Here is a 26,572-nt window from a genome sequence, read left to right on the forward strand (position 1 = left end):
GTAAGGTGGAAGACTGCAGCTCATTTGCCTAAAATAACGTTAATGTTAGAATCCGCATTGTTAAATTAGTAGTTTCAAGTGATTAAGTTGTGTCTTGTTTGCTTGTTTGAATTTTGATTATTGTGTAAGGGGGAGGCCTTTTTCGGTCTTTGTGAGTCAGTTAGCAACAGGCCAACACGATGGAGTTCTGTGATGGTTAATGACTTCCAGCCAGCATCCACGTAGTGTGGGATGAGCAGCACTCCTGGAGCTCAGCATGCTGAGTGTGGAGGGCGCTTGTTAAATTATATCTTTCTATTCAATTCAATTCAATTCAATTTTATTTATATAGCGTCAATTACATTCAAATTGTCTCAAGATGCTTTACAGAACCCATATGCCTGACCCCCAGAGCAGCCCAAAGGTGACAGTGGCAGGAAAACACCCTTAGGCTCAGGCTTATTTTATGAAAGTTTCTTAAAAACTGGTCTGGTCTGGTAACTATTAATTGATATACAATATGTAGTTAAAATACCTAGTGTTCGCTCTATCTATTCCTGATATCGCTGATGTAAGTGTATGCCCTCGGTTAAAAATGGTTAAAAATCAGCATCCTGAAAACAGTCACATCTATTTTATTCATTTTGATGACTTGATTGTTAATGTGGCTGATTATCTCTCAAGGAAAGAAAGTGAAATATGTGTCCCCTAGTCTGAATTGAAACCTGTCCTCTGGTGTCACGTCCAGCTGTCCCTGGCCCATGTGAGGCCCCAGTAATCACCAACGTATCCAAAGACCGTATGACGGTGAGCTGGAAGGAGCCTGCCGATGACGGAAAGTCCACCATCCTGGGCTACATGCTGGAAAAGAAAGAAACCAAGGACATGAACTGGACCAAGCTGAACAGGAAGCCGATGACAGAAAGGAATCTGGAAGTTACTGGCCTCACAGAGGGAGTCGAGTACGAGTTCAGAGTCATTGCTGTCAACGTGGCCGGGCTCGGCAAACCTAGCGAGCCTTCTGCTGGTGTCACTGCAATGAATCCCATCAGTGAGTATCAGCTTCATTACCTGTAAAAAAAAACCAACCTCTGCATAGTCCTTTCTGTGTTGCATGATGGATGGAATCTAAATCAATGTGCTCTTTCCCAGCTCCTCCTGGACCTGTTGTGAATCCCAGTGTAACTGACACCACCCACAGCACCATCAGTCTCACCTGGACCGTCCCCGCCAACAATGGTGGAAGCCCCATTATTGGATACCTGGTGGAGTGCAAGAGGACTGACACCACAGATTGGATTCGCTGCAACGTCCCCAGAAACCTGCAGGAGACTAGCTATGTTATCCAGAACCTCATCGACAAGTCAGAGTACCAGTGCCGCATCACTGCCGTCAATAAAGTCGGCTTCGGCGAACCAGTTGAAGTACCCGGCAAACATGTCGCCAAGGACATCATTGGTACGTACAACTTCGGCTTTCTGAGCTGCGTTTATTTTAATTCTGTATTACAATGAATTAAGTAGAACACAGTATCATCGACATAACAAATCTGGATTTTTTTTTAGTTGGTTAACCACCAAGCAGTTTCTTTGTCCTTGTTTATTTATTTTTTGTCTCTGTCTCATTTTTCTTCACTGTGGCTCAATTTCACTGCAATCTAAAGTCCTGCAGCTCTATGGAAACAGAAGAACCATAGAGAAAGAGAGAGAACTCAGAAATGTCTGTGCAGTATGACAAAGAATGACAAATCAGAAAAGAGCACATTTTTTTGGGGAGCAAATTTTATATAAGTTGAATGGAATCAGCATGCCCAGTGTTTTGCTAAGTGTCCACAGGTGTTCCAAACCCTGGACAAAAAGCAGGGCATCACATGCTTTAGTGATTTAATTATTTACATTTCCACAACTTCTCCATAGTCTGTTTTTCACAATATTCTCCTCATCTGCTGTGGAAGATGTTCAGCATGTTGAATGTATCTCCAACAGCTCCTATACATGCTGTTCTTGAGTCAAACTGCATTTATTTAATTGATCCAGTAGATTTTATCTTCCTTACATCTCCTGCCTGCTGTGGCAGTAGCAGTCCTCACTAAAAGCATCCTCTGTGTCCTAATGTAGTTGCTCCTGAGGCAGAGCTGAGTGCCGAATTGAAGGACGGTTTGGAGCTGCAAGCTGGCGTCACCATGAAGCTGCAGGCCAAGATCAAGGGCCGTCCCATTCCCAGGATCACCTGGGCAAAAATGAACACCAACATCAAGGACCGACAGGGCATCGTCATCAAATCCAGCAGTGTCGACACCATGGTGATGGCAGAGAATGTGAACCGATATGATGCTGGCAAATACATCCTGAACCTGGACAGCACGGCTGGCATGAAGATGTACACCATCATTGTCAAAGTGTTGGGTCAGTACAGAACTTATTTTTTCACATTTGCATTACTCCACTGTGTGCTTCTTAGCAGTGACTATAATCAACGAAGTGACTGAAATGAGAAAACCGTTCTAGGCTTAGGAGTATATTGTAAGAGATGCTTTTAAAAGGTGTGGTTGTATCTTTGCAGACACTCCTGGACCACCAGTCAACCTGATGGTGAAGGAATCAACTAAGGACAGCGCCTCCATTTATTGGGATACTCCTCTCATTGATGGTGGCTCTGAAATCACTCACTACATTGTGGAGAAGCGTGACACTGAGAGGAAGGCTTGGTCCATTGTCTCCAACAGCTGCGCCAAGACAGCATTCAAGGTTCCAGACCTCGATGCTGGACGGTCCTACTGCTTCAGAGTGTCAGCCGTCAACAAGCTTGGCCCTGGAGAGCGTTGCGAGACAGCTGACTCAGTCAGAGCATCAGGTAGGTTAGACAATCATCAGTTTTGTCAAAATTATGTCAGCAGCATGCTGCTAGGACCTTTGTTTTTCATGACAACCCCACCTTCTGCATTGGGTGATAGCTTAAGTGTGCTCAAATTCCACCTAAAATACTACTTTCTGCCCGGGTACTTGCAGTTTGAAAACATATTCAAGCCAAGTAGTACTTCCTATCTGTAATTAACCTTGGTTGCTGAGTGCTGCATGTTGACCAAATTGCATAATAAGCATATTTAGGTCATTTTCGGGTAAAATAACAATGCATATTTGTATAGCAAAATTCACAAGATATTTCATCATGATGTCAAAATGCAGCATCCTGTGCTGCAGACATACACCACTGGATTTTGTACTTGTTCTTGTTCTAGTAAATATCACACTCACTTGTGTTTACTTCTCCAGAGGAGCCTGGGCCTGTCATGGACTTCAAAACCCTGCTAGTTACCAGGGACTCTTGTACTCTGAGCTGGAAGAAACCCCTCACAGATGGTGGCAGCCGCATCGTCTGCTACGTGCTGGAGGTCCTCAACGGTGACGACAAGTACAAGGAGCTTATGAGATCCAAGAATATGCAGTACAGCGCCAAGGACCTGGTGGAGGGCAGAGAGTACAACTACAGAGTCAAAGCTGTAAACGACTCAGGAGAGAGTGCCGCGAGGGAACTGACGGTGGTTGCTAAAGACCAGATCAGTAAGTGTCCATATTTATGAAACCTATGAGAAAATATGTTTAGTGTTCAACATGGGGTATAACATACGTTTCCCTTCCCTCTGAAGTTCATCCCAGTTGTGACTTGAGGGAGTTGCCCAACATGTGCTACATTGCCAAAGAAGGTACCACCGTCCGTCTGAAGATCCCACTTATTGGCAAACCTACGCCCAAGGTCTCATGGAAGAAGGGAGATGATGAAGACCTGACAGACACCGGTCGGGTGTGTGCTGAGTCCTCTGCAGTCAACACCACCCTCCTGATCAGGGACTGCCAGAGGACTGATGCTTCGAAGTACACTATCACCCTGAGGAACAGTGCTGGAACCAAGGAGTCCACCATCTTCATCAGGTGGGATTCACAGAACTATCAAGGAAGAAACTGCAACACAACATGAAGAATATTTTCCTTAAAGTAGATCACACTGTCCTATTCATGCACTGACTCTATTTAACCCGATGAACTACAAACAGTTTCTTGGCATTATTTGCTGCTGTCAACTTTTTTCCTCACTGTGGCCTCATTTTTCACTTTAATCTAAAGTCCTGCACCTCAATGGAAACAGAACAACAATGGAGAAAGAGAGAGAAGTCAGAAAAAAGAAAAAAAAGTTAAATTATTAGTTTACTAAGAACTGAAAACAAAAATGGAGTCAACATGTCCATCATTTTTTCAAGTGCCCACAGGTGTTACAGACACTGGAAAAACTGGAGGCTCCTTGTTGACAGCCTGCAGTTCATCAGATTTATTTATTTGCTTTACCTTATCTTTTTGGTGAATTTAATGAAATATCACAGTTTAGTTGGACTGCCCTCCATCACCTGAGCCACAAAACAGATTTAAGAATGATTCCTTTGTCTCCTTTTAGGGTGGTGGGTAAACCTGGCATCCCTGTTGGACCAGTTAAGTTCAAAGACGTTACTGCTGACGGTGCTACCTTGAAGTGGGGAGCTCCCAAGGATGATGGTGGCTCTGAGATTACCAACTACATCCTGGACAAGAGGGATTCGATCACCAACATGTGGGTGACCGTGTCCTCCACTGTGGAGACCAACAGCATGAGGGTGACTGGCCTCCATGAGGGTACAGAGTACATATTCAGAGTTTGTGCTGAGAACAAGTACGGCGTTGGAGAGGGGCTGAAGTCTGATCCCCTCGTAGCTAAACATCCATTCAGTAAGTGACAGCGCTTGATGTCTTCTAAAGCCTGAATTAGTGCTGAACTTAAAAACGGCATTTTTCTGACTGATTTTCAACAGATGTTCCTGACGCTCCTGCTCCTCCTGAGATCGTGAGCATGCGCCACAACTCAGCTTACTTGGCCTGGTCTGACCCCAGGAAGACAGGAGGATCCCCCATCACAGGTATTGTCTGTTGGGCTACTTAATGTCATGGAGTTATCATATTCTTTGTACTTTTTATCTTAGCACATCTGTATGAAGTGTACGTATCATGACCAGAATGTGTTTTTTGTTCAGGTTACCATGTTGAGTTCAAGGAGAGGAACAGTATGTTGTGGAAGAGGGCAAGCCCAGCTGCTCTAAGGATGAAGGAACACAAAGTAACCGGGCTGACTGAAGGGCTGGAGTATGAGTTCAGAGTCATGGCAATCAACCTGGCTGGTATCGGCAGACCGAGCGCTCCCACCGATCCACAGGTGGCTTTGGATCCCATTGGTAAGTCTGGAAAGACTGAGAGTTGGACAAGTATAAAAAATACTAATTCTGTAAATCTGAAACGATGCGCTCATACTTTTTATATTTGTGTCAATAGATGCACCTGGTAAACCCGATGTTATCAGCATCACCAGGAGCACTGTGACCCTGCAGTGGACTGAGCCTCAGTTTGATGGTGGCCACAGGCTGACCGGCTACATCGTTGAAAAACGAGACCTGCCTTCTAAGATCTGGGTGAAGGCCAACAACGTGAATGTCGTGGAGCCTGCATACACTGTCACAGATTTGCAGGAGGGTTGCAAATATGAGTTCAGGATCAGGGCAAAGAATGCCGCTGGCGCTCTCAGCCCGCCCTCAGAGCAGACAGATACTATTATCTGCACAGATGAATATGGTGAGATGCAGACATTTAAACCCTTCTGAGCACCTCCAGTCACAGTATGGCACTGAGGTAGAGACTTGGCATACTGCATGAAAGCCTAAATGTTTCCTGTTTTCTCCAACAGCGGCACCGACTATTGCTATCGACTCCCAGGTGATGGAGGGTCTGACCGTCCGAGCCGGCGATACTATTGTCATCACTGCCACAAGCATTTTGGGCAAACCTGCACCGACTTCCTGCTGGTCAAAGGGAGGGAAGTACTTTAAGCCCTCTGACATTGTTCACATTGAGACGACTGCCACGTCCTCCACTCTGTCCATCAAATATGCCGGAAGGAAAGACTCTGGAGAGTACACAATCACTGCCAGCAACCCCTTCGGTGTAAAGGAGGAAACTGTCAAGGTCAAAGTTCTGGATGTTCCCGGTGCTCCTGGACCTATCGAATGCAGCGGTGTCTCCTCTGAAAAGGTGACTCTCACCTGGACAGCACCTACTGAGGACGGCGGATCTCCCATTAAGTATTACACACTGGAGAAGCGGGAGACTAGCCGGCTGCTCTGGACCGTCCTGGAAGAGAAGGTCATCAACTGTCACTATGTGGCCACCAAGCTCATCCAGGGCAACGAGTACTTCTTCAGAGTGTCTGCTGTTAACCAGTATGGAGCCAGCGAGCCATCTCACTCTGAGGCAGTCAAGATGGTGGATAGATTTGGTGTGTACAGTTAATTTATGTGTTTCTTTGCATCTGGGAGATTACAGGCTACCACAGGTTAATGTATATGTTTCTTTTTGTCTATGTATGTAGGTCCTCCTGGTCCCCCATCTAAACCAGAAGTGGACAAGGTTAATGGACATTCAGCAACTGTAACTTGGAGAAGACCTACTGAGGATGGAGGCAGTGACATCATAGGTTACTGTGTTGAGAAGAAGGAGAAGAAGGGTATGAGGTGGTTCCGGGCATCCAAGAAATCCATTACTGAGCTCACCTACGAAGTCACAGGCCTCACTGAGGGTGTTGAGTATGAGTTCCGTGTTCTTGCTGAGAACAAAGCTGGTTTCGGAGAGCCAAGTGAACCATCTATGACAGTCAGAACAATAGTCGTTGCCTGTAAGTAAAAATTTGCATTTCAGCTGTGACAGCCATGTGGACTGCCAGAATTCAATATTATTATTCAGTGACTTTCCACTGCAGGAAATCAGTGTGAAGTGGGGCAAACGTTTACGGGAACACCCCCTAAATGGCCCTTTTAGCCTTCTGTTTAGAACTGCTGGTGCACTTAAACATATGGTAGTTGTTGGGAGCAAACCTAATTCTGCATAGAAAATAGAACATTGCAGGCTTGTTATGTTAGCCTCCATGGATAATTTTAAGTTGTGAATGGTGATGTAAAAAAGGAGAAGACTGCAGGCCGTCGACGAGATTGAGAGGTCCAGAAAAATAGTGTTTGTTGTCCTTTCTGACTTTAACTAATCAGAATTTGTCTCTTGCGAATTTAACTGATCATGCAATCAAATTTTGCAACTGCTCAGGAGTATCCATTCTGGAATATTTACTATTTTCTCCCTGAAAAGAGTGCTAAAAGAGGTTCTACAGGGACAGTTCCTGTGGTCGAAACACCGTCAAAGATTTGATCCAGCCTAAAATGACCTGCAAGTTCCTGCTGTGGAAAACTACCTATGATTTCATACGCTTCAAATTAATGAAACAAAATCAGCAGTTTACACAGTTAAGTTTTAAAACAAAAACATTAATCACTTTTTTTTATGTCTGTCAGATCCACCTGGACCGCCAGTCAACGCAAGAGTTACAGACACAACCAAAACCACAGCCACTCTGAACTGGGGAAAACCTCTTGATAATGGTGGACTTGAAGTCACAGGATATGTGATTGAACACAAGAAAGAAGGAGCAGAAGAATGGGTTAAGGATACTCCATCTCCACTGAGGATCACAGAGTTTGTTGTTCCTGAGCTGGAAACTGGTGCAAAATATTACTTCAGAATTAGTGCTGTTAATGCAAAGGGAGCAGGTGAACCTGCTGAAACTAAGGAGCTGGTTGAGATTGTGGAGCGTGCAGCTGAGCCTGACCTGGAGCTGGATGTTGAGCTGAGAAGAACCCTTGTTGTTAGAGCTGGCTGCTCCATCCGACTGTTTGTGCCAATCAAAGGACGTCCTACACCAACAGTAACCTGGTCTAAGGAGGGAGGCCCTGTCCCACGTGCAGTCATCGACAGTACTGAATCCTTCACAATGTTGATCATTCCTGAGAGTTCAAGGATTGATGCAGGCAAATATGAGCTTACCCTGGAAAACTCAACTGGAAAGAAGAGTGCTGATATACATGTGAGAGTTCTGGATTCACCTGGACCTCCACTTAACCTTAAACCAGTCAAGATTGACAAGGAAAGCATCACACTTCAATGGGAGATGCCTCTCATTGATGGTGGAGCGAAGATTACAAACTACATCATTGAGAAGAGGGAATCAACACGCAAGGCTTTTGCTACTGCTATTACACATTGCCCGACCACTTCAGTCAAAATTGACGAGCTAGGTGAAGGTTGTGAGTATTATTTCAGAGTGTCTGCTGAGAATGAGTACGGCATTGGTGAGGCATGTGAAACTTCTGATCCAATCCGTGCATCCCAGGCACCAACTCCACCTGAAAGCATTATTCCTACTGATATCACCAAGAACTCTGTGAGCCTCGCTTGGACCAAACCCAAGCATGACGGTGGAAGCAGAATTACAGGATACGTCCTGGAAGCCCAGAAGAAGGGAACTGATCAGTGGGCCCATGTAACAACAGTTAAAACCATGGATTTCTCAGTGAAGAATCTCAATGAGAATGAAGAGTACATTTTCCGTGTGATGGCCGTTAACCAGTCTGGTAGAAGTGTTCCACGTGAGAGTAAAAACATTGTTGTCAGAGACTCTACTTCACTGCCTGAGTTCGACCTGCGTGGTGTCTGTCAGAAGACTGTTATTGCCAAGGCAGGAGATGACATCAAGGTTGAGATTCCAGTTACAGGACGTCCTAGACCAACTGTCTCTTGGCAAAAGGATGGAGCAGCTCTGAAACTCACACAGAGAACTAATGTGGAAACTACAGCTGCTACTGTTACTCTCAGCATCAATGAATGCAACAGAGCCGACAGTGGTGTGTACACCATGACAGGAAAGAACATCGTAGGATCAGTCACAGACAACATCATTGTTAAAGTGCATGATGTACCGGGGCCACCTAAAGGGCCAGTTAAGATTGTGGAGATATCTCGTACCTATTGCATTTTTGCATGGGAAACTCCTGAGAATGATGGAGGTGTTCCCATCAACAACTATGTGGTGGAGATGAGAGACACCACCACTCAAACATGGACCGAGCTGTCTTCCACTATCATCCGCACAATGTTCAAAGCCATTCGGTTAACCACTGGATCAGAGTACCAGTTCAGAATAAAGGCTAAGAACAGATATGGTGTTGGACCTCCCATCACCTCAGAGGCAGTGGTGGCTGCCTATCCATTCAAAGCACCTGGACCTCCTGGTACTCCTGGTGTTGTTGCATTTACCAAGGACTCAATAACGATTGGCTGGAACGAGCCTGTGTCTGACGGTGGAAATGAAGTCATCGGTTATCATGTTGAGAGGAAGGAAAGAAGCAGTATCATGTGGCATAAGATCAGCAAGGGTATTGTGAAAGGAAACCTCTTTAAATCCACTGGGCTTGAAGATGGCATTGCTTATGAGTTCCGTGTCATGGCTGAAAACATGGCTGGAATTGGTAAATCCAGCAAAGCCTCCGAACCAATTCTGGCCTTGGATCCTGTTGACCCACCAGGTCAGCCTGAGCCAATATTTGTCAACAAGAATGTCATTACTATTCAATGGACAAAGCCTGAGTATGATGGTGGCTTTAAAATCACCGGCTACACAGTGGAGAAGAGAGAACTGCCTACCGGTCGCTGGATCAGAGCCAATTTCACCAACATCATTGAGACAGCGTTTACTGTCAGTGGGCTGACTCAGGATGCCTCCTATGAATTCCGTGTTATAGCCAGAAACTCAGCCGGCGCAGTGAGTGTGCCCTCTGAGCCGTCAGACCCAATTACCTGCAAAGACGACATTATCGAACCACGCATTATGGTTGATGCCATCTTTAAGGATGTTGTTCTGCTAAAGGCAGGCGAGTCCTTCCGGCTTGATGCTGATATTGCTGGTCAACCAATCCCATCTATGGTTTGGACCAAGAATGGAAAGGAGGTGGAAAACACAATGAAACTGGATGTTAGGTTCACTGAATTGACAACCACCCTGACCAACAAGGATTCCATCAGATCAGATGGAGGAGAGTTTGTTCTGACTGCCACAAATGTTGGTGGATTTGCGAAGCACATCTTTAATGTTAAAGTCCTTGACAGGCCTGGGCCACCAGTTGGACCTCTTCAGGTGTCTAATGTCACAGCTGACAACTGTGTTCTTACCTGGGCTCCACCTGCAGATGACGGCGGTGCCAAGATTGAAGGATACGTGATCGAGAAGCGTGAATCAAGTAGACTGGTTTGGACCAATGTGGCTTCAGACTTGCAAGTTACACAACACAAGGTGACCAAGCTGCTTAAAGGGAACGAATACATCTTCAGAGTTATAGCACTGAACAAGTATGGACTTGGTGAGGCCCTTGAATCAGAACCTACTATTGCAGACAATCCATATGGGATTCCAGATCCTCCAGAGAATCCTGAGGTGACAGCCATCACTAAAGATTCAATGGTTCTTATGTGGCAAGAACCGAAGAGTGATGGTGGAACTCCCATCACCAATTACAATATTGAAAGAAAAGACAGAATAGGCCTGCGCTGGGTCAAATGCAACAAGAGAAAGGTCAAAGATCTACAATTCAAGGCAACAGGCCTTGTTGTTGGACATGAATATAAATTCAGAATAATTGCTGAGAATGCTGCTGGAGTTAGTGCACCAAGTGCATCTAGTCCATTCTACAAGGCCACTGATGGACTCTACCAGCCTGGTGCTCCATGCAACCCCAGAATCTTGGACACAACCAAGTCCTCAATTACTGTTGCCTGGAACAAACCAGTGTATGATGGTGGTTCTGAAATCACCGGCTACATTGTGGAGACATGCATTCCATCTGGAAAGGAGGACGATGAGGAATGGACCATTGTTACACCCAAAGAACGTCTCCTTGCAACCTCCTTCACCATTGTTAATCTGAAAGAGAACCAGGAGTACAAGATCAACATTTCTGCTGTCAACAGTGAAGGAATTGGAGAGGCAGCATCTGTACCTGGCAATCCCAAGGCAGAGGACAGGCTCCTCCCACCTGAGATCGATTTGGATGCAGAGCTCCGTAAAGTGGTCAGTCTTAGAGCTTGCTGCTCACTTAGACTGTTTGTTCCTATCAGAGGCAGACCAGCTCCTCAGACTAAATGGACAAAAGGAGATGGGGAACCTGTTGAGAGGGCAACTATTGACAGCACAACATCATACACCTCACTTGTAATTGAAAATGTCAACAGATTTGACAGTGGGAAGTATAATCTTACTGTTGAAAATAGTTCTGGCTCCAAGACAGCTACAGTTCAAGTCAGGGTGCTTGATACACCAAGTGCTCCACAGAATTTGAAGATAACTGCTGTAACTAATGAAGCTGTCACTCTGACTTGGGATCCACCAGTGAATGATGGAGGAGTCAAGGTTAAGAACTACATTGTTGAAAAACGTGAGTCTACAAGAAAAGCGTATGCCACAGTCAGTGCTAACTGTCATCATACCACCTTCACGGTTGACCAGCTCCTGGAAGGATGCAACTATTACTTCAGAGTTTTAGCTGAGAATGAATATGGCATTGGCTTGCCCATTGAGACTGGGGAGTCAGTTAAAGTGTCAGAGAAACCACAGCCACCTGGCAAAATTACTCTCAAGGATGTCACCAAAAACAGTGTCACCCTCTCGTGGGAGAAGCCAGAGCATGACGGTGGCAGCAGAGTTGGCTGTTATGTTGTTGAGATCCAGCCTAAGGGTGCTGATAAGTGGTCCCAGGCTGTGATTGTAAAAGAAACAGAAGCGACTATTAGTGGACTAAATGCAGGTGAAGAATACATGTTCCGTGTAGCAGCAAGAAATGAGAAAGGAACAAGTGACCCACGTCAGATTGGTGTTCCTGTGATCGTAAAAGATCTTGTGATTGCACCCGTTACGAAAATGTTGTTCAACACATTCAGTGTGTTAGCAGGAGAAGACCTGACAGTGGAGGTTCCATATGTTGCACGTCCCAAAGCAGCTGTATCCTGGGTAAAGGATGGTCAGCCTCTGAAGAGAACTACAAGAGTAAACTTTGGAGCAACAGACACAATGCTGAACCTCACCGTCAAAGAGGCTAGTAGAGATGATGTTGGACACTACCGTATTACTCTCACTAACACAGCAGGAGAAACAACTGCAGATATTGGCATTGTTGTTCTAGACAAACCAGGCCAGCCAGGCGGTCCAGTTAAGGTGGAGGAGGTCACTTCTGACAGTGTAACCATTTCCTGGAATTCACCAGAGTATGATGGTGGTTGTACCATCAAACACTACATTGTGGAAAAGAGAGACACATCTACAACTAACTGGATGACTGTATCTCCCAACCTAGCAAGGACCAAAATTAAGGCAGGCAGGCTGAAGACTGGCTCTGAGTATCAGTTTAGAATCACAGCTGAAAACAGATATGGAAAAGGTCCAGTTCTCCAATCAGAGTGTATTGTGGCTCAATATCCGTATAAACTCCCAGGACCCCCAGGAACACCATCCATTGCAGCCTGCACTAAAGACAGCATGGTGGTGGCCTGGAATGAGCCTGTGAATGATGGTGGAAGCACTATCTTGGGCTACCATCTTGAACGTAAAGAGAGAAATAGTATTCTGTGGGTGAAACTCAACAAGTCTCTTATTACTGACCAGACCTTCAAGACTGCTGGTCTGGAGCCAGGAATGGAGTATGAATACAGAGTTTATGCTGAAAATATTGTTGGAATAGGTAAAGTGAGCAAAGTATCTGAAGGACAGGTGGCTAGAGATCCTTGCGATCCTCCCGGCACTCCTGAGGCAACAAAGATTACTAAGGACTCTGTGACCATTGTTTGGACCAAGCCCGAGTATGATGGTGGTGCAAAGGTCACAGGCTACATTGTGGAAAAGAAGGAGCTTCCTGAGGGTCGTTGGCTGAAGGCTAACTTCACTAATGTCATTGAGACAGAATATGTAGCCACTGGACTTGTGCAGGATAATCAATATGAGTTCCGTGTTATTGCCAGAAATGCCGCTGGTGTTTTCAGTTTGGCCTCTTTCAGCACTGGCCCTATCACTGCTAGGGATGAGATTGAACCACCACGCTTCAGCATTGACCCAGAGTACACACAGACTGTTGTGGTTAATGCTGGAGATAACTTCAAAATTGATGCAGATGTTAATGGAAAACCACTACCCTCTATCCACTGGATGAAGGGAGAGTTGGAACTGGGAAATACTATTCATAGAGAAATTAAAAACACACCCACCAAAGCTTTTATATCTGTCAAAGAAGCAAAACTTTCTGATGGAGGCGAATACACTCTGCTGCTGAAAAATCCTGGTGGAGAAAAGGCTGTAAAGGTCAATGTGGTTGTTTTAGATAAGCCTGGGGAACCACAAGGACCTCTTGTTGTTACAGGAATAACCAAAGACCGATGCTGCCTTGCATGGAAGCCACCACTGCAAGATGGTGGCAGCAAGATCTCTCACTACGTTGTGGAGAGAAGAGAGACAAGCAGACTTGTCTGGACTGTTGTGGACCCAAAAGTGGAAAATATTTGTCTAAAAGTCACTAAGCTCCTTGAAGGAAATGAGTACATCTTCAGAGTTCATGCTGTCAACCAGTTTGGAATAGGCGCACCACTTGAGTCTGCTGCTGTCATAATCAAGGATCCGTACCTGCCACCTGGATCACCGAAGAGCTTAGAAATTTCAGATATTAAAAAGGATTCAATGTTGCTCACCTGGGAGGCTCCTTCTGAAGATGGGGGCAGTCCGATCACTGGATACGTAATTGAGAAGCATGACAAAGAAGGTGTGAGGTGGACGAGATGCAACAGGAAAACTGTCACTGATTTGACTTTTAAGGTCACTGGACTCCTTGAAAGTCATAGTTATGAATTCAGAGTTGCAGCTGAGAATGCTGTTGGTGTAGGTGACCCAAGCTCCCCAACTGTATTCTACAAAGCTCTTGATCCCATCTTTGTGCCCGGCCCACCACACAATCCAAGAGTCACTGACACAACGAAAACATCAGTGTTCCTGTCATGGGGAAAGCCGGCGTGTGACGGAGGCTGTGAGATTCAGGGATACATTGTTGAGTGCTGCACTACCACAGAGGCAGCAGAACCAACAGAAGCACCAGCTGTGGAATGGACAATGTGCACACCACCAACAGGTGTCAAGAAGACAAAGTTTGAGGCTACAAATCTGAAGGAAAACCAGGCATACAAGTTTAGAGTATGTGCTATAAACAAAGTGGGCGTTGGTGAACATGCTGATGTCTCTGGAGCTGTTGTTGCCCAGGACAGGGCAGAGGAGCCAGACCTTGACATTGACCCAGAGCTGAGAAAGATAGTGACCATTAAAGCCGGCACCTCCCTTAGACTGTTTATCCCCATCAAAGGAAGGCCCACTCCTACCATCAAGTGGGACAAAGATGAAGCTGCGCTTAAGGAGACTGCTCAGGTTGAGATTACCAGCAGTTATACATCCCTTGTAATTGATAAGATGAGCAGAAATGACAGTGGAAAGTACACAGTCACTGCTGAGAATTCCAGCGGAACAAAATCTGCTTTTGTCGTTGTCCGTGTTCTCGACACACCCAGCGCTCCTGTTAATCTTAAAGTGAAAGAAATTACGAACCAATCAGTGACACTGGTATGGGAACCACCTCTGCTGGATGGTGGATCCAAGATCAAGAACTACATTATTGAAAAGAGGGAAAGTACACGCAAAACATATGCAGCTGTTGTAACAAATTGTCATGCTCTTTCATGGAAGATAGAACCACTCCAGGAGGGCTGCAGCTACTATTTCCGAGTCCTCGCTGAGAATGCCCATGGTGTTGGCCTGCCTGTGGGAACTGCCGATGCTCTTAAAGTCTCAGAGGTGCCCCAGACTCCAAAAAATCTGAGTGTTACAGATCAGACCAAAACAAGCATCTCTTTGGCCTGGGAGAAGCCCGAGTACGATGGTGGTAGCAGAGTCATGCAGTATTTACTGGAGGTGCAGCTGAAGGGCCAGGAGAAGTGGTCTGGTGTCAACACATTTAAGACAATGGAGGCCACTGTTTCCAATCTGAACCCAGGAGAGGAGTATTTGTTCAGAGTAACAGCAATCAATGATAAGGGAAAGAGTGACCCCAAAGTCCTGGCAGGTCCAGTCATGACCAAAGACTTAGTCTTTGAGCCAGATGCCCGTCCAGCATTCAGCAGCTACAGTGTGCATGTGGGCAAAGACATGAACATTGACATTCCCATCTTTGGACGTCCTAAACCTGCAGTTACATGGACTAAAGATGGAGCTCCTCTGAAGTTCACTACCAGAGTCAACATTCTCAATACACCAGCACATACAACACTGAGCATTAAGGAGGCAGCAGGTGATGATGGTGGCATGTATGGCATCAACGTTACTAACTCAGCTGGAAAGAAAGACACAACAGTTGAAATCATTGTACTGGACAAACCTGGCCCTCCATCTGGCCCCGTGAAGTTTGATGAAATCACAACACAGAGTGTCACTATTTCATGGGACCCACCAAAACACAATGGTGGATGCCAAATTTCAAATTACATTGTGCAGAAGAGAGATACTACTACAACAACATGGGAAAATGTGAGCATCAACTGCGCTAGAAACAGCATCAAAGTGAGTAGACTGAAGACCGGAGCCGAGTACCAGTTCAGGATCATTGCCCAGAACCGCTATGGCAAGAGTCATGGTCTGGATTCATCTGCTGTTGTAGCTCAGTACCCATATAGAGAGCCAGGTCCACCAGGCACTCCTTTCATTTCGTCTCTATCAAGGGACCACCAGATTGTTGAGTGGCATGAGCCCGTGTCAGATGGAGGCAGCCCTGTTCTTGGCTACCATCTTGAAAGGAAGGAGAGAAATAGTATTCTCTGGGTCAAGATCAACAAGACACTTATCCATGATACCAGTTTTAAGAGTCACCCACTGGAGGAGGGTGTTGAGTATGAATACAAGGTTTATGCTGAAAATATTGTTGGTATTGGCAGAAGCAGTAAGGTCTCAGAGGGCTGTTTTGCTCGCGACCCATGTGATCCTCCTGGCACACCAGAAGCCATCCATGTGACCAAAGATACTATTGTCATTCAATGGACTAAACCAGAGTATGATGGTGGCAGCAACATCACTGGCTATACTGTGGAGAAGCGTGATCTGCCGGAGGGCAGGTGGGTAAGGGCAAACTTCACTAATGTGATTGAGACACAGTTTACTGTCACTGGTCTGACTGAAAATGCACAGTATGACTTTAGAGTCATTGCTAAGAATGCTGTCGGCACCGTCAGCAAGCCGTCATACAACAGTGGACCAATCACTGCAAGTGACAAGCTGGAGGCCCCCAAATTCTCCATTGACCCTGCATTTACTAAAACCATTATCATTAATGCTGGAGAGACATTCAAGCTTGATGCTGACACACGTGGCAAGCCACTGCCTACAATCCGGTGGTTCAAGGATGAAAAACCCATCGAAAATACACTAAGACTGGAGATCAGAAACACAGAAAACCATGCCATGATTGTCATTAAGGACGCTGTTAGAGTTGATGGTGGAGTTTACATGCTGCAGCTGACGAACGAGGCTGGCAGTGAAACTGTTCCATTCAAGGTTGTGGTCCTGGATAAACCCAGCCAATGTGAAGGTCCCCTTCACATCACTGGAGTCTCTGAAGATAGATGCACACTGGTATGGCGTGCCCCTCTCCACGATGGAGGTAGTCCTATTTCACATTACCTCATTGAGAGAAGAGAGACCAGCCGTCTAGCCTGGACTGTAGTTTCCAGCTCGTGTAACACCACAAGCTACAAAGTCACCAAACTACTGGAAGGAAATGAATACATGTTCCGTGTCATGGCCGTCAATGGTTACGGTGTCAGTGAGCCACTAGAGTCTGGTGGAGTGATCATGAAGACTCCATTTGTTCCTCCTGGTTCACCTCACATTGAGGATGTATCCAACATTGCCCATGATGGTATGACCATCACTTGGTCTGCCCCTGAGACTAATGGCGGCAGTGAGATTATCAGTTACATCATTGAGAAGAAGGACAGAACTGGAATCAAATGGACCAGATGCAACAGGCAGAAGGTCACAGATCTGTCATTCAGAGTTACAGGCCTCACCACAGGTCATGAGTATGAGTTCAGAGTGGCTGCTGAGAACATAGTTGGAGCAGGAGAACCAAGTCTTCCAAGTTCTTACTACAAGGCCTGTGATCCAAAGTACAAACCCGGTGCTCCAGCATATGTGAACGTGATTGACTCCACAAAGACTTCGATTACAGTCTCATGGGGTAAGCCTCTATCTGATGGTGGCAGTACCATTCAAGGATACATTGTTGAAGTCTGCAAGGCTGAAGAGGAGCAATGGACCATGGTCACTCCTCCCACTGGCCTGCGTGTCAACAAATATGAAATCACCAAACTTACTGAGGGCCAGGAGTACAAGATCCAGGTTTGTGCTCTGAACAAACTGGGAGTTGGCGAGCCGGCATCTCTTTCTGGAACAGCTAAGCCAGAGGAAAGGGTAGAACCACCGGAGATCCATCTTGACTCTGAGCTGAGGAAGGGCATCGTAGTGAAAGCAGGTGGATCTGTTAGAATCCATGTTCCATTCAAGGGCAGGCCAACACCTGAGATTAAGTGGACCAAGGATGAAGGTGACCTGAATGAAAAAGCAGTGGTTGAGAAAGCTCTCAACTTCACACAGCTGTCTCTTGACTCATGCGACAGGAGTGATTCTGGAAAATATGCCCTTAGCCTGACCAACAGCAGTGGCACTGTGTCTGAAGTTGTTTCAGTTAAGGTCCTCGATACACCTGGGGCTCCTCAAAGCCTTGTAGTTAAAGATGTCAAAAGGGAGTCTGTCACTCTTGTATGGGATGCTCCACTGATTGATGGAGGTTCCAAAATCAAGAACTATGTCATTGACAAACGGGAATCTACCAGAAAAGCATATGCAAATGTGTCTACAAAATGCACCAAGACCACATTCAAAGTTGAAAATTTGATTGAAGGTGCTATGTACTACTTCAGAGTCATGGCTGAGAATGAATTTGGAATTGGCCAAGCTGTTGAAACAAAGACTGCCTCCAAGGCCTCTGAGGTGCCTCTGCCTGTTGGAAAGGTTTTCCTAACTGATGTCACTAAGGCCACTGTTTCACTGGCCTGGGAGAAACCTCAGCATGATGGCGGCAGTAGAATTGGTGGATATCTAATTGAGATGCTTCCTAAGGGTACAGATAAGTGGGGAGTTGCCACAAATACAAAAACATGTGACGGAACTGTCAAAGGCCTCACAGCTGGAGCAGAATATCTTTTCCGTGTCATTGCTTTCAATGAAAAGGGAAAGAGTGAGCCAAAGGCATTGGCTGCACCAGTTATTGCAAGTGACATGACCATGGAGCCAAGCATTAAGATGCAATTCAACACTTACAGTGTACTTGCTGGAAAAGATCTGAAGTTAGAGTTTCCTGTGCTTGGCAGGCCGAAACCTAAAGTCACCTGGTCCAAGGATGGTCAGGCTTTGAAGGTGACATCCAGAGTCAATGTATTAAACACTCCAGAAACGGCTGTAATTCAAATTACTGAAGCATGTAAGGAAGACTTTGGTAAATACTCAATAACAGCTACCAATAATGCTGGCACAGTCACTGAGGATGTGGCTGTCATTATTCTTGACAAACCTGGTCCGCCAACGGGTCCAGTCAAGGTTGTTGAAGTGAGCAACACTTTTGTCCATCTGTCATGGGAACCTCCAGAGTACACTGGTGGATGTCAGGTAAAGAACTATATAGTGGAAAAGAGAGACACCACCACTACAACATGGCAGCCGGTCACCACACAGCTAGCCAGAACAGCTTTCAAGGTCACCAAGCTGAAGACTGGTGCAGAGTATCAGTTCAGAATCATTGCTGAAAACAGATATGGAAAGGGCGTGTCTCTGGACTCCAAGGCCATTGTGGTGCAATATCCATACAAACCACCAGGACCTCCAGGAACGCCATATATCAAATCTGCGACCAAGGAAATGATGATCATTGAATGGAATGAGCCAGTCAATGATGGAGGAAGTGCAGTTATCGGTTACCATCTGGAAAGCAAGGAGAGAAGCAGCATTCTGTGGAACAAACTGAACAAGACTCTCATCGCTGATACCCAGTTCAAGATATGTAATCTTGAGGAGGGTATTGGATATGAATTTAGAGTTTATGCAGAAAATATTGTTGGCATTGGCAGATGCAGTAAAGTGTCTGATTCCTTTGTTGCTCGCGACCCATGTGATCCTCCTGGTGCTCCAGAAGCTATATCTATTTCCAAGAACCTTATCAAGATTCAGTGGACAAAGCCTCAGTATGATGGTGGCAGCAAAGTAAATGGATATATTGTGGAAAGGAAAGATCTATCCTCCCCCGATCGGCGCTGGGTAAGGGCTAACTTTACCAACATAATTGAGACAGAGTATACAGTCACTGGTTTGACAGAGAATGAGCAATATGAATTCAGAGTTATTGCAAGAAATGCAGCTGGAGTCTTCAGTGAGCCATCTGACAGCTCTGGACCAATTACTGCTACTGATGAAATTGAACCACCAAGGGCCTCAATGGATCCAAAATACAAGGATGTTATCGTTGTCAATGCTGGAGAACATTTGCTTCTTGATGCAGACATCTATGGAAAACCAATTCCTGATGTTGCCTGGCTAAAGGAGGGCAAGGAAATGGACAAAGCCTTGCGCATTGAAGTAAAAACTACACAGAAACGTGCAGCCATGACCATTAAAGATGTGACTAAGCTTGATGGTGGCCACTATGACCTTGTCCTCAAAAATCTGGGTGGTACAAAAGTTTTCCCTATCACTGTAAAAGTCCTTGATAAACCAGGTCCACCCACCGGACCCATGAAAGTGACAGGAGTCATGTCTGACAGGTGTATCCTTGCCTGGTCTGAGCCAGCTCTGGATGGTGGGGCCAGCATCAGTCATTATGTCCTGGAGAAGAGAGAAACTAGCAGGTTGTCCTGGACAGTGGTTGCACCGAACATCAAGGGTCTGTACCACAAAGTAACAAGTTTGCTTGCTGGTAATGAATACATCTTTAGAGTCAGGGCAATCAATAAATATGGCGTTGGTGATTATCTTGAAAGTGAACCCATCACTGCACGCAATCCTTACAAACCACCTACTGCTCCTGGAACTCCAGAGGCAAGTCAGATAACAAAGGAATCTATGGTTCTGTCATGGACCGCTCCAGAACAGACTGGTGGAGCCGACATTGAAAGCTACCATCTGGAGAAACGTGACAAAGACAGTGTAAGGTGGACAAAGTGCAACAGACAGAAACTGACTGACACCCACTTCAAGGTCACAGGTCTGATGACAGATCACTTCTATGAGTTCCATGTTGCTGCTGAGAATGAGGCTGGAATGGGAGATCTCAGTGAACTGTCCCTATTCTACAGAGCATGTAATGCTACAACACCACCCAGACCTCCACACCATCCGAAGGTGACAGACTATTCAAAGTCTTCTGTGTCTCTGTCCTGGGGCAAACCTGACTTTGATGGTGGGGCCTACATCAAGGGCTACATTGTTGAAATGAGGGAATATACACCGCTGCCAGAGTCAGCAGAGGAGGCAGAAGTAGCACCAGCAGTAGAACCACCAGTTGAAAAGGAATGGAACATGTGCACTCCACCTACTGGCATTCAAGCCACTAAACTCACCATCACAGACCTGAAGGAGGGTGGAGAGTACCAGTTCCGTGTCTGCGCTATCAACTCAGAGGGAGTGGGAGAGGCTGCTAATGTCCACGGCACAGTGGTTACATCTGACAGGGCAGAAGCACCAGAGATCGAGCTTGATGCTGATCTCAGAAAGGTGGTATCAGTCCGTGCTGGTGGAACTCTGCGTCTGTTTGTCACCATCAGAGGAAGGCCTGAGCCTGCTGTGAAATGGGAGAAGGTTGAAGACACTCTCACAGAGCGTGCTGCAATCGACACCACCAGTTCATACACCATGCTTGTCATTGACAATGTTAACCGCTTTGACAGTGGCAAATACTCATTGACACTGGAGAACAGCAGTGGCACAAAGTCTGCAGTTGTTGCAGTGAGAATTTTGGATACACCAAGTGCTCCACAAAAGCTTGCTGTGAAGGAGCTTAAGAGGGATTCAGTGACTCTTGGCTGGGAAACTCCACTGACTGACGGTGGTTCTAAAATCACAAACTATATTGTGGAGAAGAGAGAGTCTGTCAGGAAGGTATATACTACTGTCACCAGCAACTGCACAGCCAACTCCTTTAAGATTGAAGACTTGCCTGAGGGTGGAATGTTCTACTTTAGAGTCTGTGCTGTAAATGAATATGGCCAGGGACAGATGGTTGAAACTAAAGAAATCAAAGTGTCTGAGGTACCTCTTCCACCAAACAAGGTTACTCTTGTAGATTTGACCAAGACTAGTGTGTCATTGGCTTGGGAAAAACCTGCCCATGATGGTGGAAGCAAAGTAATGTGCTACAATGTAGAATTCAAGCCTAAGACTGGGGATAAATGGGGCACAGCATGCACAGTCAAGGTGCCAGAAGCAACTGTTCCCAATCTGACTCCTAATGAAGCCTATTTATTCAGAGTTGTTGCAATCAATGAGAAGGGAAAGAGTGAGCCAAAGGATCTTGGTTTGCCTGTAGTTGCAAAGGATGTTGGAATTGAACCATCAGTCAATTTACTGTTTAACACATACAGTGTTAAAGCTGGAGATGACCTCACTCTTGAGATTCCAATAAGAGGCAGACCAAAACCTGTTGTTTCCTGGAAGAAGGACGGCCTTCCCCTGAAGCAGACATCATCAGTGACGATCTTGAACACTGCAACCTCATCCAAAATTGTCATCAAAGAAGCTACCAGAGAACATGTTGGCAAGTATGAAATCACTCTGGCCAATGCAGCAGGAACTGTCACATCAGATATCGGAGTTGTTGTCCTCGATAAACCAGGTCCACCAAAAGCAATAAAGGTGGATGCTGTGTCCTCAGACAGCATCACACTCTCCTGGTCCCCACCAGAATATGATGGTGGGTGCTCTATCAGCAATTACATTGTGGAGAAGAGAGACACAAACACACAGGAATGGCAGATGGCAGCAAGTAATGTTGCCAGAACAGCTTTCAAGGCTGGCCGCCTGACACACGGAGCAGAGTACCAGTTCCGTATCTATGCAGTTAATCGTTATGGAAAGAGCACATATCTGGATTCACCTGGAATCACTGCTATGTATAACTTCAAACAACCTGGACCTCCTTCCACACCCATAGTGAAACTGGCTACCAAGTCTTACATGTTGGTGACCTGGAATGAACCAGTCAGTGATGGTGGCAGTCCTGTTTTGGGCTACCATCTGGAGAGGAAGGAGCGTTCTAGCATTCTTTGGACAAAGATGAACAGAGGAATGATCAAAGATACAGAATACAAAGTCAATGGAATTGAAGAAGGCATGATGTATGAATACCGCGTCTATGCTGAAAATATTGCTGGCATTGGTAAATGCAGCAAGGCCTGTGAAGCTGTAGCAGCCAGAGATCCATGCGATCCCCCAGGCACACCTGTGGTTACTGCAGTTACCAGAACATCTGTGTCCTTATCTTGGGATAAACCAGAGTATGATGGTGGAGCCAAAGTTTCTGGCTACATTATTGAACGCAGAGACCTTCCTGAAGGACGCTGGACACGGTGCAACTTCACAAATGTGCCTGAGACCCACTATGATGTGACAGGCCTTACAGAGAACAGCCAGTATGATTTCCGTGTGATTGCAAAGAATGCAGCTGGATTGTTCAGCATACCATCATACAACACTGGCCCTATCACTGCGAAGGATGATGTGGATCCACCTCGCATCATGATGGATGTGAAGTTCAGAGAAACACTGCATGTAAAAGCAGGAGAAACTCTGAAGATTAATGCTGACCTGGTTGGACGTCCTGCTCCTGTCATCTCCTGGACAAAGGATGGCAAAGAGATTGAGCTGAGAGCCAGAATCCAGATGATTTCAACAGATTCCAACACATGTGTCATCGTCAAAGACTGCATCAGAAGAGATTCTGGGCAGTATGCCCTGACTCTTCAGAATATTGCAGGAACAGTTACCATGCCAATAAACTGTGTAATTCTGGATAAACCAGGACCCTCAGCAGGACCCCTACAAATTACTGGTCTCACAGCTGAGGAGTGCACTCTGTCATGGGGTCCTCCTCAGGAGGCCGGTGGTGCTGACATCACTCATTACGTTGTTGAGAGGCGCGAGACCAGCCGCTTGGCATGGACACTGGTGAAGGGAGACGTCAAAAAGACACACTTCAAAGTCACCGGCCTGCTCAAGGGCAATGAATATATCTTCAGGGTTCTGGCTGTCAGCAAGCATGGACCTGGTGAGGCACTGGAGAGTGATCCTGTAAAGATCACAGATCCCTACACATTCCCCTCCGCTCCAGCAGGTGTTGATGTAACTACTATAACTGGTGATTCCATGACCCTCACCTGGTGCAAGTCAGCTAGTGATGGAGGCAGTCCCATCACTGGATATGTGATTGAGCGCCGTGAGAAGACGGGCATGCGATGGGTTCGTGTGAACAGAGATCCAGTTGTTGAATGTACTGCAGTAGCAACCAAACTGCGCAAGGCTTGTGAGTATGATTTCAGGGTCTATGCTGAAAATGCAGCTGGTTTGAGTCCCCCAAGTGAACCATCTGCAACATTCAGAGCATTGGATCCTCTGGTTGTTCCTTCTCGTCCAACCAAACCAAAGATCATCAGTTCAACCAAGGGTGCTGTGTCCATTGTCTGGAAACCACCAGCAGATGATGGTGGTGCTCCCATCCTTGGATACAGTGTGGAATACAGAGACTACATCCACAAACCAAAGCCAAAGGTTGAGGAAGAGGAGGAATATGAGGAGGAGGAGGAAGAGGAGGTACCTGAATCACCTGAAGAACTTGCAAGATGGGTTGAAGCTATCCCTCTTACCAAGAGCTTGGAGTTCACAATCACTGGATTAAAGACAGATGCAGAATATGAATTCTGTGTTAAGGCAATCAACAAAGTTGGCAGCAGTGTGCGAAGCCCATATTCAGATGCAGCTGCAGCAATGGACAGAACCTCAGAGCCATCATTTGACGTTGACATCGAGATGCGTAAAGTACTTATTGTTAAGCACGGCACTGCATTTACACTCAATGTGCCATTCAAAGGAAAACCTGTGCCATCAGTAGCCTGGGGCAAGGAGGGTGTTGACCTGAAAGTCAGAGGAACAATTGAAGCAACAGAATCCAGCACCTCACTCACTATTGAGAAGTCAAACAGAAATGATTCTGGAGAGTACCATGTTACCATTGAATCTCCACTGGGAAAAGCAACCCTGCCCATTGTTGTCAAAGTGCTTGATTCTCCTGGACCCCCAGTCAGCGTGAAAGTTTCAGCAGTGACCAGGGATTCTGCTACCCTCACTTGGGAGCCTCCAGAGAATGATGGCGGTGATGCAGTAAAGGCATACCATGTTGAAAAACGTGAGGCCAGTAAAAAGGCCTGGGTATCTGTGACCAGCAACTGCCACGATCTGACTTACAAGGTGGAAGACTTGCAGGAGGGAGCCATCTACTACTTCAGAGTTATTGGAGAAAATGAGTATGGAGTGGGTGAGCCTCAGGAGGCCAAGGCTGGAACAAAGATAACAGGTAACATATGAATGAACTGAGGGATTGTAGCTTAAGTTTATACAAGCTTTAGTATTCCAACAGAATGTACTTAACAAAATGTCCTGCTGTCATTTACAGAGGTACCAAGTCCACCTATGAAACTTGGAGTTGTAAACGTTACCAAGGACAGTGTGACAATTGCCTGGACAAGACCAGAGTATGATGGCGGCAGCAGAGTCACTGGCTATCTTATTGATGCCGTGGAGAAGGGACAGACCAAGTGGGTGAAGTGTGCCACTGTGAGGACGATGAATCACACAATTAAGAGCCTGAGGGAAGGTGCCGAGTACTTCTTCAGAGTCCGAGCAGAGAACCACGCCGGACTCAGTGAACCCAAGGAGATGATCGTTCCTGTTATTGTCAAGGAAATACAAGGTATTATCTCCAGCTTTACTACTACATTTGATTAACCAGCTGAACTCGAGGCAGTTTCTGGGGAATTTTGCTCCTGTCATAAAATTCTTTGCTGCGGCCTCATTTTACAATGCAAAGTAAAGTCCTGTAGCCCTATGGAAACAGCACAATTGTGAAGAAAGAGAGAGAACTCAGACATGTGCTCTGTGGAGTATGACACAGAATGACAGAAATCATAAAAAAAAGTTGTCATTCGTTGATTATTTACACTCAAGCATCTGAAAAGAAATCAAACATTTTTCTGGGTGCCCAAAGATGACCAGAATACGTGAAAATAAGTGGTTGTTCCACATATTGTAGATATTTTGCTACTTATATTTTTATTTTGTTTCCATACTTGTTTTCTCTCTGCTATGTGTAAACACAACCTGTAGTTCAGCCAAAAAAATCCTGAAATTCTCTGTTGTGACTGTTGGGAACAGCTGAGTCATTAATGGCTTCATGGTTGCATAAAGGAGCACTGAACCTTTTAGTTTTTTACAAAAATCAGTTAATTCACACATTATATTTGGAGAATTTTAAAATGAATCATGTAAACAGACATAAATACATTTTGAGTAAACCAGGTTTGGGTGCCGATCAATTAGTATGCCACAAATAAGTAGTTTAATTCACTTCAGTAAGCTGACGGGCAAATTCTTTGTGGTTTTAGAATTTCTGGCAGATAAATAGTGTTGTTTGGTTTGCCAGTCAAATAGCTATTTGATTATTTTTAAAAAGCTACTGAATTTGTCTTAGAAAGTTTTGGCAGGACTGGTTTTGCGGTTAACTTCCTGACATCTGTTCTGTCTGATTATTTCAACAGAGGCTCCTGAATTTGACCTGACTAACTACCCCAAGAATACAGTTTATGTGAAAGCAGGATCCGACCTGACCTTTGAGATTCCTCTCAGTGGCAGGCCCATGCCAAAGGTGACCATGTCTAAGAACAATGTTGCTATCAAGGGATCCAAGAGGCTGTTGACAGAAGTGACTCCAGACAGCTTAATCATTACTCTAACTGAAAGCATTTCCAGTGATGCTGGCAAATATGAAATCACCGCCTCAAATGCAGGAGGTACCACCAAGATCTTCATCATCTTTGTTGTGCTGGACAAACCCGGACCTCCTGTTGGTCCTGTTGAGATTGGAGAGGTTGGAGAGACCACAGTGTGTCTGAAATGGGCTCCTCCAGAATACGATGGCGGCAGTCCTGTTACCAACTACGTTGTCCTGAAGCGTGAAACCAGCACTCCTACATGGGCAGAGGTGTCCACGAGCATTGCCAGAACCTCAATCAAGGCAGCTAAGCTGACCAAAGGAGAGGAGTATCAGTTCAGGATCAAGGCTCAGAATCGCTTTGGTGTCAGTGACCACATTGACAGCAAGCCAGTTATGATAAAGCTTCCCTACAGTAAGTCAGTTGACCTAAGGCTACCACAACTTTTGTTCTATGGCTTGTGGCTCTTTTTGAAGACACTCTAACAT

The 26,572-nt window shown here is 45.7% G+C and overlaps 1 protein-coding gene across 1 annotated transcript in view; it reads left to right on the forward strand.

Annotated features, from left to right (window-relative positions):
- ttn.1 (titin, tandem duplicate 1) overlaps positions 1-26,572 on the forward strand; it is a 198,695-nt gene that overhangs the window by 143,684 nt on the left and 28,439 nt on the right. The window contains exons 170-184 of the mRNA XM_051959381.1: positions 728-1,030; positions 1,132-1,437; positions 2,097-2,384; positions 2,542-2,832; positions 3,252-3,539; positions 3,626-3,908; positions 4,426-4,733; positions 4,817-4,921; positions 5,036-5,233; positions 5,331-5,627; positions 5,740-6,327; positions 6,421-6,723; positions 7,391-24,670; positions 24,770-25,066; positions 25,911-26,498. Of these exons, the coding sequence (XP_051815341.1) occupies positions 728-1,030; positions 1,132-1,437; positions 2,097-2,384; positions 2,542-2,832; positions 3,252-3,539; positions 3,626-3,908; positions 4,426-4,733; positions 4,817-4,921; positions 5,036-5,233; positions 5,331-5,627; positions 5,740-6,327; positions 6,421-6,723; positions 7,391-24,670; positions 24,770-25,066; positions 25,911-26,498 (21,723 nt within the window). The remainder of the gene's footprint in view (positions 1-727; positions 1,031-1,131; positions 1,438-2,096; positions 2,385-2,541; positions 2,833-3,251; positions 3,540-3,625; positions 3,909-4,425; positions 4,734-4,816; positions 4,922-5,035; positions 5,234-5,330; positions 5,628-5,739; positions 6,328-6,420; positions 6,724-7,390; positions 24,671-24,769; positions 25,067-25,910; positions 26,499-26,572) is intronic.

Source organism: Acanthochromis polyacanthus, chromosome 14 (genome assembly GCF_021347895.1).
Source record: "Acanthochromis polyacanthus isolate Apoly-LR-REF ecotype Palm Island chromosome 14, KAUST_Apoly_ChrSc, whole genome shotgun sequence".
In the NCBI taxonomy this organism is placed as follows: domain Eukaryota; kingdom Metazoa; phylum Chordata; class Actinopteri; family Pomacentridae; genus Acanthochromis; species Acanthochromis polyacanthus.